The sequence below is a fragment of the Phocoena phocoena genome, chromosome 15 (genome assembly GCF_963924675.1).
Source record: "Phocoena phocoena chromosome 15, mPhoPho1.1, whole genome shotgun sequence".
In the NCBI taxonomy this organism is placed as follows: Eukaryota; Metazoa; Chordata; class Mammalia; order Artiodactyla; family Phocoenidae; genus Phocoena; species Phocoena phocoena.
The window spans coordinates 79,995,948-80,009,871 of record NC_089233.1 but is presented as its reverse complement, the minus strand read 5'-3'; the positions used below and the strand labels follow the sequence as shown (position 1 = coordinate 80,009,871).

At 44.1% G+C, this 13,924-nt stretch overlaps 1 protein-coding gene across 1 annotated transcript in view; it reads right to left on the bottom strand.

The window, feature by feature from the left end:
- The window catches only part of DOK5 (docking protein 5), a 135,068-nt gene extending 127,375 nt beyond the window's left edge, over positions 1-7,693 (bottom strand). The window contains exon 1 of the mRNA XM_065892278.1: positions 7,368-7,693. Within this exon, the coding sequence (XP_065748350.1) occupies positions 7,368-7,433 (66 nt within the window). The 5' untranslated portion in view covers positions 7,434-7,693. The remainder of the gene's footprint in view (positions 1-7,367) is intronic.
- Positions 7,694-13,924: the final 6,231 nt, after the last annotated feature.

Below are 13,924 nucleotides of genomic sequence, written 5' to 3'. Positions count from 1 at the left end.
CCAGAGAATTATGCTGAGTTAAAAAAAAAAATCCCCAAACATTACACACTGTATGGTTCTGTTTATATAATATTTTTGAAATGATAAAACTATAAAAATGGAAAACAGATTTGTGGTTGTCAGGGCTTTAGGGTTATGGGAAGGGGGAGCAGAAGGGGCAACTACAAAAGAACAACACGAAGGACCCTGTCATGAGGGAATGCTTTGTATCTTGATGGTACCAATATCAGTATCCTGGCTGTGATACCAGGGATCACAACATCCCTGTGATACCAGGGATGTTACCATTGGGAGAAACTGGGTAAAGGGCAGGTGAAATCTCTCTGTGTTATTTCCTACACCTCATGTGAACCTACTATTACCTAAAATCTAAAAATTTAATTTAAAAAAATGAGACAGTGGTTCTTAACCTTTTTGGAAATTGTGGAGGGTGGGAGGTGACAGAGTTTGGGACACAAAAGTCCTGATCTCTCTAAGAATCTCATAAAAGCTATGAAGTCACCTGAGAACAATCATTTGCACCTTATCCATAACACAGTACACACGGCTAACGTTTATGTTCTCTGAGACCCAGGGCATCAACAGAGGCTCAGAACACTAAAAAAATAAACATAGCCCCCCAACTGCTCCAAAAAAATCAGCTTCCTGATACTCATCCAAAACGTAGACATCTGCATTCTAGAAAGATGCTATTTTAGCTTCAACATTCACATGTATCTGTGGCATTTCTAAACTCCCCATTTCATTTTGAATTTCACAGAAACAGGGGTTTGCAGCAGGGAGGTATCCTAATCTCTTCCTGGCTTGGAAACCCCCCAAATTTTATTTCCACCCAACCGGGATCAAATTTCCCCTTCCTCGTTTCATGAAAATGAAACTGGAGATACCTGCAGATGTCTTTTCACTTCAATATTTGACCCGTTACTCAAACTAATTCATCCTTAACTAGAGTGAATATATTAATCTCATGTTAACAATACTATTCCACAAATAGACTGTCAATTCCTTGAGGAGGTTGACTGTATCTGTCTTATTTAAGGTGGTTTTCCCTGAGCGTCTTAAAATGAATATTCACTCAATAAACATTTGATGCATGATAAAATAAATGAAATCAAATATATCCCAAATGAAAACTAAATTCTTAAAATATCAAAGATAATGATCCACAAAAATTACAAAGCTGCTTAAAAAATAAATATTTCTAGCCATCTAATGAATATCATAAAAAAAATACATTGGCAGATGTGGGGAAAATCATCACACAAGTAATCTGGTTTATGCCTACACACAAAATCACTAAATTGGCCATTCTTTGCTTAAATCAGTTTTGGGGATGATTAAAGGCTGACTTTATGCATAATTAATCATACCATCCACAAAGACCATTGAATAAAGATGACTAAAATACCAGCTGGAAAGCACTTCCGACATGGAAACCAGGGAAGCTGATTCAAATGGAGCTAAAATACTGAGTACTCTTAGGCAATACTTAGCAAGTGTATTCAGTCTAACTGACCGTAAATTTCACTACTGGAAGTTAGCCCCAGACTCTCTGTTCCTTGAGGAAGGAAAAGGATGCTTCACGAATCTTACTGAATGGTTGTATGTGTTTGTGTGCATGTGTGTGTACATACACTCATGTACTGATGTTATATGATGAATTTATTCAATTCCTATGATTTTTTTTTTTTTTTTTTTTTTTGCAGTACGCGGGCCTCTCACTTTTGTGGCCTCTCCCGTTGCGGAGCACGGGCTCCAGACGCGCAGGCTCAGCGGCCATGGCTCACGGGCCCAGCCGCTCCGCGGCATGTGGGATCTTCCCGGACCGGGGCACGAACCCGTGTCCCCTGCATCGGCAGGTGGACTCTCAACCACTGCGCCACCAGGGAAGCCCCAATTCCTATGATTTTGATGTTATGAATGTAACTTTGCCACGATATCATTAAAAATGCACAGATCCCTGATCATCTATAAATCTAAAACCCTAAATGAAATATGAAGCCTCTTTGGCATACTGGGTCAAGTGCAACAGAGAAACAAAGGAGTGAGAAAATATTTCTGCCTAAAATTTGGCCATTAATTAGCCAGTTTTTCGAATCTACTCTGCCACCCAAAAAAAAGATCCCCAAATTAACAGTTACGCACTAGTACGATGAGCTCGCTCAAACCCAAGTACATGGAGATGGGTTTCTCTGGTCCTGATACCTTTGCCATTTATCTAAGGATCATGAAAAGTCCTACAAAGGCAAATATCCCTTCCATAACCTAACATTGGTGCTTGTACATTAATTATTTCACGGATATTAAGTTTTGTTTTCCTAACTAAAGAGCAAGGTCTTTGAGGATGAGAGCTATTGCAGTGAAAGAGATGAAAATAACAACCATGTAAGCATCATCATCCTCGAACAGCACCAGGAGGAGAGAGAGCAGTAATAAACATTAATTGGGTTTCCACCGTGTCGAGCATTGTGTTAAGCCTTTTATGAGAATGCTCTATTAGGTGGATATTATGAGTCTCCCTATTATTACAGAAGACTGAGGCTTATAAATGCTAAATAACTCACCAAAAGGCACATAACCAGTCGCTGAATTGGGATTTTAACAGTCTCATGTCAGAGCGTATGCTCTTAAACCAATAGGTAGTGATGGATTCATTCATTCAATAAATCTTCATCGAGTGCTTCTCCATGCTGGAAACTGTTCCAGGCACTGGGGTTCAGCCCTCATGGAGTTTCACATACCATTTGGGAGATACAGGCAATCAACAAGTAAAACATACAGACTGGTTAAGTGAGGGGGTGATAAGTCTAGAGACAAAAAACACAATGGGATATAGGGGGAGAAGGAGGGAAGAGATAAAAGAGGGTGGCTGGAAGCCCTCAATGAGAAGGTGGCATTTGCAGAAAGGCTGAAAAAGGTGAGGAGCCAGCCAGGAAGAGGTAACGTGGGGAAACAGCATTCCAAGCAGAGGGAACAGCAAGAGAAAAGATTCTGAGTCAGGGGACTCCCCTGGTGGCGCAGTGGTTGAGAAGCCACCTGCCAATGCAGGGGACACGGGTTCGGTCCCTGGTCCGGGAAGATCCCACATGCCGCGGAGCAACTAAGCCCCTGCACCACAACTACTGAGCCCGCGTGCCACAACTACTGAGCCCACGTGCCACAACTACTGAGCCCGCGTGCCACAACTACTGAAGCCCGCGTGCCTAGAGCCCGTGCTCCGCAACAAGAGAAGCTACCGCAATAAGAGGCCCGCGCACCGCAGAAAGGCATGGCCCCCACTCGCCGCAACTAGAGAGAGCCCGCGCGCAGCAACGAAGACCCAACACAGCCAAAGATAAATCAATAAATAAAAGATTCTGAGTCAGCACAGGGCCCCGGAGCCCGCTGTAGGGCTATAACTCTTGGTGGTCTGAGCAGTGAGGGAGATAAATTAGGAGGTTATTATTCTGCAATATCTGGGGGCTTGGGCCAGAGCGGCAGTGGCAGATGACGTGAGAGCTAGTCGGATTCTAGACATGTTTCCAAAACAGAGCTTACAAGACCTCCCGATAAACTGGTTGTGGGGTTGTGACAAGGAGGGAGTGGGAAGGGGGGCTGAGTTTTTACTGTTTGCTGCTTGCTTGCTTGCTTGCTTGACTGTCTTTTACCAGGGCAACTGAAATACTGGGACCTCTAGTGGCTGAGATGCAGCCTCCGGGGAGAAGCAGGTTTGGATGAAAAAATCAGGGGTGGCTGGACATATTGAGACCAGGAGACGTCCAGATGAGGATGCAGGCTAGACGGGAGAAAAGGTCCTTGGTACAAAAGAGCACAGAGATGCTATTGAAAGTCGGGTAATCGAGGGGGACTGCATGGAGATAAAGTGAACAGGTGTGAGTTTAAACTCCGAGACTTGCAGGGTGGACAAGCCATAGCAATTACTGACTGGGAAATCCTCTCCGTTGCAAAGGAAGAAACCAAGTGAGGGCAGTTATATGATGCCATCTAAGCCACGTGATAGGTTAATGATGTGCAAATTGCCTAGTTCACCATTCCTCTAAGAATACATTTTTTAGTGCCTTTTGTGGATTTGCCAGATAATTGTAGACACACCCCTCCCCAGCCCTCAAAACAGCAACATCAACATTATCCTGGAAAAGTATTGCACCCAGAGCCCAGCTTGACACCTCCATGAACCAACGGATGATGAAGCCAGAGAATAAAGATACTGAGACTTTCGAGTTAAATCAGTTGAATTTCTTTAAGCTTTTTGATGTTTATAGAAAAAAACAAGTCTACAAATATTTGATTGTTTAATCACTTAAGCTGCTTAGTATCTCAACTAAAGGTGACCACTTATTTGCAACCCATCTGAATGCGGATCGTCTTAGACTATTTCATGCCCCACTGAAAAATCACTTACATGTGTATAATTTGTAAAAAACTGCATCCAATGAAAATGTTCGAGAGCTACATAAACATTTATGCCTTTGGACACATCTAGATAGAAAGATTAAAAAAATCAATCATTCCTATATCCTTCCATCAATCCTAACTCATCTCTGATTACACCAAAGAAATAATGAAATCAGAATCAATGCTGTATGCTTTCACTGCATTTTCACAAATATTATCTTATCCAATGTTCACAGCATCACTAAATAGTGTTCATTGTACAGATAAGAAAACTGAGGCCAAGAGAGGTCAAGGGTCATAGAGCTAACGAGTAATAGAAGGAAGATTTGTTCTCTTTTCTTCTCTTATCAAATCTGAGGGGTCATTCCAGCTGGCACACCAGCTGCTTACGATGAAATGTTGTTTTCTTGTTTAATTATAAACCCTCCCAAACATGGTTCTAATCCACAGACACTTGTCTGAATTCCATTAATAAAACCACCATGTCATATCAGCTCCTCAAGGGGCTTACGAGTTGCAAAGTCAGGCCTTCACTCTGTAGTTCAATCCATGTTCAACGTGCACTAACTGAGTGCCTACTGTGTACCTAACGCAAAGCCCTCCAACTCTTTGAGACTTCCACATGCTGCTTGCTGTTCTAGGCTATCTGCAGCCTAGATTAATACCACTAACATTTCTTACTTTGGACGGAGGGTCCCTGTGCCGTTTTCCTGAAGCATTCCTCTTGATGCCTCCATTATAAAACTTTAGTTTGCAGTGCTTTCTGACAATTATGTAATCAGCCTCTTCAGTTTATATAAATAAATTATATCATTAGGACACTTTTTGAAAATTAACTGGTGATAAAATCAAACTGAACAAATAAAACCAGATTTTGTTGATTATATTTTTGACGTTTTCTCTCCATGAGCAATAACCATCATTCAATAAATATTCTAAAATCTATTTGAGTGTTAACACAGACACAATGAATAAATCCTGAGAAAGTACACTTCTGGTCGGCATCCAAGATACTGTAAAATATAAAGGGATGCAAAGTAAACTATATTTCCTTTCCTTCTGCTTCAAATATCTGTCCGTAAACACTGGCACACACGGGACTATATAGTGTCAGTAATATTACAGAAAAAAGTCTCAATTACTATAAACTAGAAAGTTATGGTAACTAGTCTTTCAAATAAATCACCATGTGTCACAATTTGGCGTAAACGCTGATCCTTATGAATAATTCACATTTTGTACATTAATAATTCATGTCCTCTTTCTATTGGAATGCTCTCTAGCACAGAATGGATGTCTCTTATCAATTTCCTCAGTTGACATGATGGAGTAAATCTAAAATTAGAATGGTGTTTTCTAATGCTCCTTTTAACACTGTAACAGTCGGCTGGCCCATGAGGTATAAAAAATATAAAGTTCCTCTTATTTCTTGCCCTTTGCATGAAAGTCACTATGTTAAGTACCCTAACAATACTTGGTCCCCTTGATGAGAATATCTGCATAGCAAAAAAGAAAACCAAGGAAACTAAGGGTTGATAGGGGTTGGTTAGTTCTGTCACATTTCTCCCTAATTATATATTTATATATTCACTATAACATGGGGCCTAGTTGCTAAAACATGGTAACCGGCAGGGAAAGAAAAAAAAAAAAGAGAGAGAAAGAAAGGGAGGGAGGGAGGGAGGGAGGAAGGGAAGATGGAAGGAAGCAAGGAAGGAAGAAAGAAAAGGACCAAAACAAATCAGGTAAGAGTTTTTAATAATTATAGATGTTTCCCATCAGCAGGTTTTCCTCCCTAACTGTTTAACACTGTGAAATTGCCTTTCAATTTTCAGTAAAATTATCTGGTACATAAAAAAGTCCAAAGACCAAATAAGAGAAAGGTGCCAATGACGTATATTTGTGGAGAAAGATGTTCAATTTATTACTATTAACTCTATTCCCACTGTGGCCATTCTTCATCATTACTGACATTTTTTCAGACATTAGGAAAGTAAACTTTTCTCCCCAAACTCCCTCGCCCCAAAGCACACAATAAACAAAAACAGCAACAGCACTGACACAAGGCAAAGAGAAATGAGGTAGTTTGAAATTTAAAAAAATCATTCCAGTATCCCCACCTCCCTCAAGAATTCCTTTGCCATCCCTCAAACCCAAAGAGAAGCAGAATGAGTTCTCTGACGTCCATCAGTGAAGAGCAAAGGGGAAAAGGGCAAAAGAGAGGGGGTTTTAAGAGAGAAGCTATCCCTGGGCCAACATCCGATCCCTGACAAGCAGCCTCTGGTTCATTCATTCTTCCTTTTAGTACATATTTAGCGAGGGAGCACTTGCTCTGTGCCAGGTATTATGTTCCGCCCTAAATAGTCCTCCAGCGGGCATCCGGTGTGTATTCCAGCAATGAATCCACTACCCAGGCTCAGGACCATGGAACCTACCCACACCGCCTTTGCCAGCACCTGGGCCAGGGGTGGGTCACTGTCCAGGACCCGGAGTCTGAAAAGACTTCTCCCTGGGGTCAGAGGGTCCCTGACCTTGTTCACACTCAGACCGTCTGCCCTTCCTCAATCAGTCCATCCATCCCCCGGAAAAGTTAAGTTGGCGGCGAGTGGGAAGAGGGGCACCGGGGGCATCCGGCGGGCTCAGCAACCCCGCCCGGGTTTCTCAGCTCTGACTCCCATGGCTACCGAGAAATATTTATTTCCAGTAGACGGGCTCCAGTGGCTACTGAAGCCGACCACAGGGCCACCATCAGAAGGCCAAGTCATCCGAGAGATAAAGATAGATCCATTACATACCTAGACCCGGCCTTACAGTAGCAGCCCCAGGAGATGTGGGTTTAGGCTGAGAAACCACAGCGCAATTCTCCGGCGCGCTGCCGGGAATCTCCTTCCACCCTCTAGGGATGCTGGCTACAGATAAAGACAATTGACCCGGTGAACAGGGGGCGGGGGGAAAAAAAAAGGATCGATACTTACCCCTAGGCGTCTGCTCCGGATCCTCACGTACCCTTGCTTCACTATGTCATTAAAATTGGAAGCCATCCCGGACAGCCAGTGACAACCCCCCTCCTCACCCAGGCGCACGCACCCTAAGTGGCTTTGGGGAGGGCTGAGGCCAGGGTCAAGAGAAGGTTTTGGGGTGTGGAAGGAGAAAGTTGACAAGGTGAAGCGTTTACGGCTGCGGTCCGGCGTGGCTTCAGAAGGCGCACATCACTTTCTCTGTCCCCCAAAACCTTTAAGTGGGCGGCCGGTTTGCAGCCACTTTGGGGGAGCGCAGAGAGCGCGGCGCCGTGAGGCGAGGCTGGAGCGCCGGCGTCAGCTGACTCATCAGCGAGCCTGCCCGGAGGAGGAGCGGCGGCTGCTCAGGGATCCAGCCCAGCCTCTTCCCGGGGCCCAGGAGGAGAAGGAGGAGGGGGGAGTGGGGAGGGCGAGGGCGAGGGGAGGAGCCGCGCGGGGCCGGCGCCCGGCGGTGGCCACCCGCAGGCAGACACACGTGGACGCGCTCACCCTCCTCCTCCCCTCCTCTCCCGCCCGCCTCGCCCGCCCCCATTCTCGTCCCGACCCCGACCCTCCTCCGGGACCCAGAGCTTGCCCCTGCCTGCCCCGCACCTCGCCCACACCCGCCGAGATAACGCTCGGTCTCTTCCGGCTCTGGGCTTATTTTAGATGGAGAGGAAATTTCACTTTTTTCCCAGACGCCGCCGACCCCGCCTCTCCCTTCAGCCCCATCTTTGCCCTGAGAAGGGCTGGCTTTTGCCTCTGTTGTGCCTGTGTCTGGGGAGCGGTGTTGCCATGGTTTGCCTTGACCTTGGCATATGAGGGGAGGGATATTGCCCTGGCTTAAGCTGCATGCTTCCTCGGGTTTCCTTGGCATCCTGGTCCCAGCCCTTGCGTTGATATCATTTTCCTTGTTTGAGCTTGTCTTTCCCGCCGGATTGTGAGTTTCCCAGGGGCTGACCCTTGGCCTCATTAGTACGTGTACCGACGAAGCCTGGCCCAGAGCAGGTGCCAAATAAATCCTTAGTGTCAGGCACCCGCTAAGCCCTTAGCTTGGGCTCATTTAAACTCCCCTGTACTTTATGAGCTACCCACCCCCCTTATGTGAATACCAGGACCATATTTATGCCTCCCTAGCCTGGCAATAGAGCTCATGTTCATAGCTATTGCTGGATGCTGCCTATAGAATACGATAAAAGGGAGACCGGATTTCACATTCACCTGCCCCTGGCTGCACTACCTTCCTGAAACATGTCTGAGTTGATAACGGCTATCATTTATTGGCACCAGGCATTAGGCATTGTGCTAATCTTGTTCAAGGAATAATGAGATAGGTACCATCATCCACATTTTATAGAAACTGAAGCTCAGAGGAATTAAGAGATTTGCCCCAGGTCCCACGGGAAAGGAGGTGTGTGTGACACCAGCTCTGGTAAACACTGGATGGTAAACACTGTCCTATACAGTGTTGTCATGGGGGAGGGAGGTTACTAGGTGGTTTCCAAGGAAGATCTGTCTAATCACTTACACTGTCCACAAAGGCAAAGATGGCATCAGAAATTTGACAATTCTTGTTCACTGGAGGTGACCAAACCAAGGCTGGGTGACCTCTGGTCAGAGCTATTGAGGAGAGGATTCATTCATTTAGTGGATTCTTTAGCCTGATGACATTCAAAGGCTTTTCAACTCTAAGATTATATGAATCTTTCCTTTCTCACTGGGAACACTAGCTTTTAGTCATCTTGGTTTGATGGGTGTCAGTTAAAGAAGAGAATCACCCAAGAATGTGTCATAGGGGAACTGAGACTAAATTGGGACAATCAAAAAGCAAATCTTCTGGCAGGGAGAACTCTTTTTGTTACATAGTAAACCATTAGCTCTGTCATCATGTTGTCATTCAATGAAAATGATGTTTTAAGTTTAAATCTCTCACCAAAAGAAGATGAAGTGATTAAAAATATCATTTGGAGAGTTCTTTTTGAAGGTTTAAAACTTAAAAAACAATACCATCCATGGTTGCCATGAAACAGACATGTTCTCAGAAGGCATTTATCCAACACATCATTTGTAGACCAAACCCACAGAATCATAGAAACCAAGAATTAAAGAATTTATGCATAAGGAGCTTGAGTGAATGGCTCAAGGTAACAGAAATAATTACTGACAAAAACTGAGACTGAGGGACTTCCCTGGCAGTCCAGTGGTTAAAACTCCGTGCTTCCAATGTAGGGGGCTCAGGTTCGATCCCTGGTCGGGGAACTGAGATCCCACATGCCACGTGGCGTGGCCAAAAAATAAATAAATAAATACATAAATACTGAGACTGAGAAATACATCCTTTGATAATTAATGTTGAGTTCAATCAATATCCATAAATAATTTAGGTAGAAGTGAGTAAACTAGAATCACTCTAGAAAATATCAAACTAGATGTGAAGAAACAAATGCTTTTCTTTTTTAATTGCAAGATTGAATCCAGTGTATGGTTTTGTTGGTTTGTTTTGGGTGAAGTCAAACTGATATACATGCAAAATACACAAACTGTGCTCTACTATTCAGAGGACAGACAGCCGCTTTACACTTGTCCAAAATATGCATACACAACTGTTGTAGGGGAAAAGGAGTAATTCACAGAGATACACAATGTAAGTAGTGCTTATAGAGTTGTGCAGTGTACAACTCCCACAACTATGCGTGTCAGACAGACACACAGCCACACACAATTTGGTTTCACTAGAGGTAAGTCTGACATAGAAAAATCATTATTTCAATCCCTGTTTTTAACTCAATTTTTAACACTCAGAACTTCATATTTACAGTATCCATTTTTGTTTGCTTCCTTAGCACGCAATTCCTTTCTTCCAATAGTGGTCACCATTGTCATTGGGGGTATAATTATCCCCTGCTCCCAGTACAGGTGTGCAGCCTTGTACATGCCTTCCTTCAAAGATACTGATTGGTTTAGACATGGACACATGACCTAAATTGGCGCATTAAGAGTTAATTACATTCCTTTTGCTGAATACTGGGCCAAAGGTTCATACTGTGTTTGGCTGAAATAGAGTCTGGATGCACAGAGCCCAGGAGCTTCGGGAGTGGAGGCTACACAGAAGAAGCAAAGCCAAGAGATAAGGAGAAGCAAACCCAATCCTGATGGTACTGTTTGGACCCCCCTATCCAGTACCCCAGGAACCTATTACATTATAAATACTCGAGAAGCTGGTGTAACAATTAGACCCCAAAATGCAATGACTTAGATTGGGTAAAAGTTTATTGATCTCTCATGGAACAATCCAGATGGGCAGATAGGAAGCTCAGTCTCCAAAGGTCATCCAGGGACTCAAGCTGGTGGGTCAGCTGTGGACATGGTGTCCATCCTTGGGTCCAGTTAACCGCCACTTCCCGGGAAGGGAGAAGAGAGCGTGGAGGGAAAACAGCCTCCAAATAAAAAAATTCATCCAGATATTTCAAAGCTCTCTTTCTCTGGCATCCCACTGACCAATATATTGCCACATGGCCACAGCTGTCTCCAAGGGAGAATGGGGAATATAGTCTCCATTCCAACATGGCTCTATTTCTGGAAGAACAAAATTGAATTGGTATTGCATGGGTCAGCTTGTATTTTCTGCCTCAGTGGAGCCACTCTTGGACTGTTTAACGGCACAAGGTAAAAAATTCCCCTTTTTTCTTAAACCAGCTCAGACTGAGGTATTCTGTCATTTGCAATCAAAGGAGTCCTGTTGAAGGTACCATAGTACAATCTGAACAAGCATCTCAACTAAATTGTATGTAGACACACCTATAAGGCCCAGATTACTTGAGAAAATTCCAAAACTTTTTGTGGCATTTTCCCATAAAGCATAGACAAAGGTGAAAGTGACCTCAGCTCCAAACGGGTCTGATCTCCGTCATTGGGAATCACTACTCTCTCAACTATGAGTGATTCTGGGGGAGTGGGTCGAGACAGCGACTATCTCATTCACCACAGGGCTGGACACCTGATCAAGTCTGGCCAATCAGCACACACCATTCTTGGACATGAAGACTGGCGCAGAAACGGGCACGTGACCTAGAAGATCCAATCAAAATCTTCCCTGAGGTGAACAGATGGACACACTGAGATACACATCTGCATGGCCATATTGTTTGCAAAATGTGAGCCTAGTTGAGAATAAAGCCAAGGAAGGAGAAAGTGGGATGAGAGACAGAGCTAGAGATACAACCATTCCTGAAGCCAGAACTACCTCTTCCACTTCTCAATGACACGATCTACTTTTTTTGTTTTGTCTTGTTTACTTGAGCCCATCTGAATTGGGTAATGAAGAGCATGTTCCCCAGGGCTGGGACAAGGGTGAGGCAAGTGGGGCACTTACAGTGCAAAATTTAAGGGGACACCCACTCTCAAGGCTGCGTGAGTACTGAGCCTCCATTTGCAAGACCCTGAGGGTGAATGCTTCCTTAGATCATCCCTTCAAGGAGCTTCTTGCTTCCTCCAGTCCTGAGCCTGATACTACCGCCTTTCTTAGTCAGCTCAGGCTGCTATAACAAAATACACAGACTGGGTGGCTTAAACAACAGAGGTTTATTTCTCACAGTTTTAGAAGCTGGGAAGTCCAAGATCAACTGTGTGCAGATTCTTCTTCCTGGCTTGCAGACAGCTGCCTTCTTGCTATGAGCTCACATGCCAGACAGAAAGAGAGGGCTCTGGTCTCTATTTCTATTCTTATAAGAGCACTAATCCTATTCATGAGGGCCCCACCCTCATGACCTCATCTAAATCTAATCAACTCCCAAAGGGCCCACCTCCAAATACCATCACATTGGGGGGTAGGGTCTCAACGTATAAATTTTGGGGGGACACATTCAGTCCATAATGCTATCCTTATTAAAAGCATATTAATTAAAATGAAAGGACTGTCAGTTCAAAATAGAATACATATACATATAACAGTATTCTTCTCCTACTTGGACATCCTCTTGTTATGAAACAAAACTATGTCATGCACTGAAATAGAACTTTATAACCATAGCATCACAAAGGCAGGAATTAGCCCAGAGGCTGCTTAGTCCAATACATTCAGAGCAGAAATCCACTCTAGCTTGAAACATGAACAATTCATGCCTTGCTCTCGGCATTCCATTTAGCCTATTACTATTATTATTATTATTATTCTTTAGTTCTTCAGAACAGAAAATGCAGAGGCAACTGGACTTTTGCAGAGCAGGTGCCCAAGCTTCATCAAAGGATGTTGTACTTTCACCAAGTACCACAAAGTACCAGGGCAGAGGCTGAAATGGCCCTTGTCCAAAATCTTTACCAAAAATAACTTGAGCTTTGGCCCCGTCGCCTGCTGCTCTCAGTGGGAGTGTCACAGAAACATAAGCAGCCTTTCCTCTGGCAAGGTGACACAGCGCTAATGAGAAGGATCGGGCTGGGGCTGAGGAGAGAGGTTGTGTGCTCTGCCACCGGCTCCCTTCCCCAGCCCTTAACCAGCTAAAGAAGGATGACTTGGGAGAATGACGCACCGAAATCAGGTGGGAGAAAGCCTGGGAGCAGGTCTGCTTCAGTTATTCACTGCTTCCCTGCCTCGTTCCTGCACTGGAGAGATACTGATTGAGCACCTGCTATGAGTGGACAGTGTCCACATTAAGCTTTAACACACACACACACACACACACACACACACACACACACTCACCACATAGATGAACAAAGTCCATGTCCTCAGGAAGCTTATAACCCAGGAGAGATAACAAGTAAACAGGTAAATAAACAATGTAAACAGCTGCAGATGGTGATAGGGAAGTGAGTGGAGTAACACGTAGGGGCTAACCAGTGGCCTCCTCGAAGCCAGAGAGTCGGGAAAGTCTTCTCTGAGGATGTGGCACTGAAGCCCAGACAGGAAAGAGAAGAAGAAGCTGTGTGAAACGTCAGGGGCAGGGCATTCCAGCCAGAGGGAAGAGCCCTCGAAAAAGCCAGGATGAAGGAAAGAGCTTGGCAAGTTCAAGGAGCTAAAAGGGAAGGAGAGTGTGTCTCAACCCAGAGGAGGAGGGACTGATGGGGAAAACAGTCCCAGCGAAAGGACAGGACAGCCCAACTACATCCTACTCGAAAGGAGAAAACATGAAGGAACAGCTGATTTATATTTTTTAAATATTATTCTGCCTGTTGAGTAAAAAATGGATAAGAAGGGACTGGACTGGAAATCATGAGACCATATAAATACCTAGTTCTAAGGACCTTTGCCAAAAAATCTTTAGGAAAAGAGAAATAAAGCTTCTGATGAGAATGTAAATTTATATCGATTGATATAACTGTTTTGGAGCATGAGTGATGCTATCCTAAAAATTTTTAACTTTGATAATTGCTTACCCTAGGTCCTCAACAATTCCAGTTCTGGAAATGTATCCAAAGGCACAAATATTTAGGTACAAGAATATTCACTGCAGTGTTGTTTATGATTTTATATCATAAACACACACACACACACACACACACATATTTTTTCACATGGAAGAGTGTGTATATACATGTAG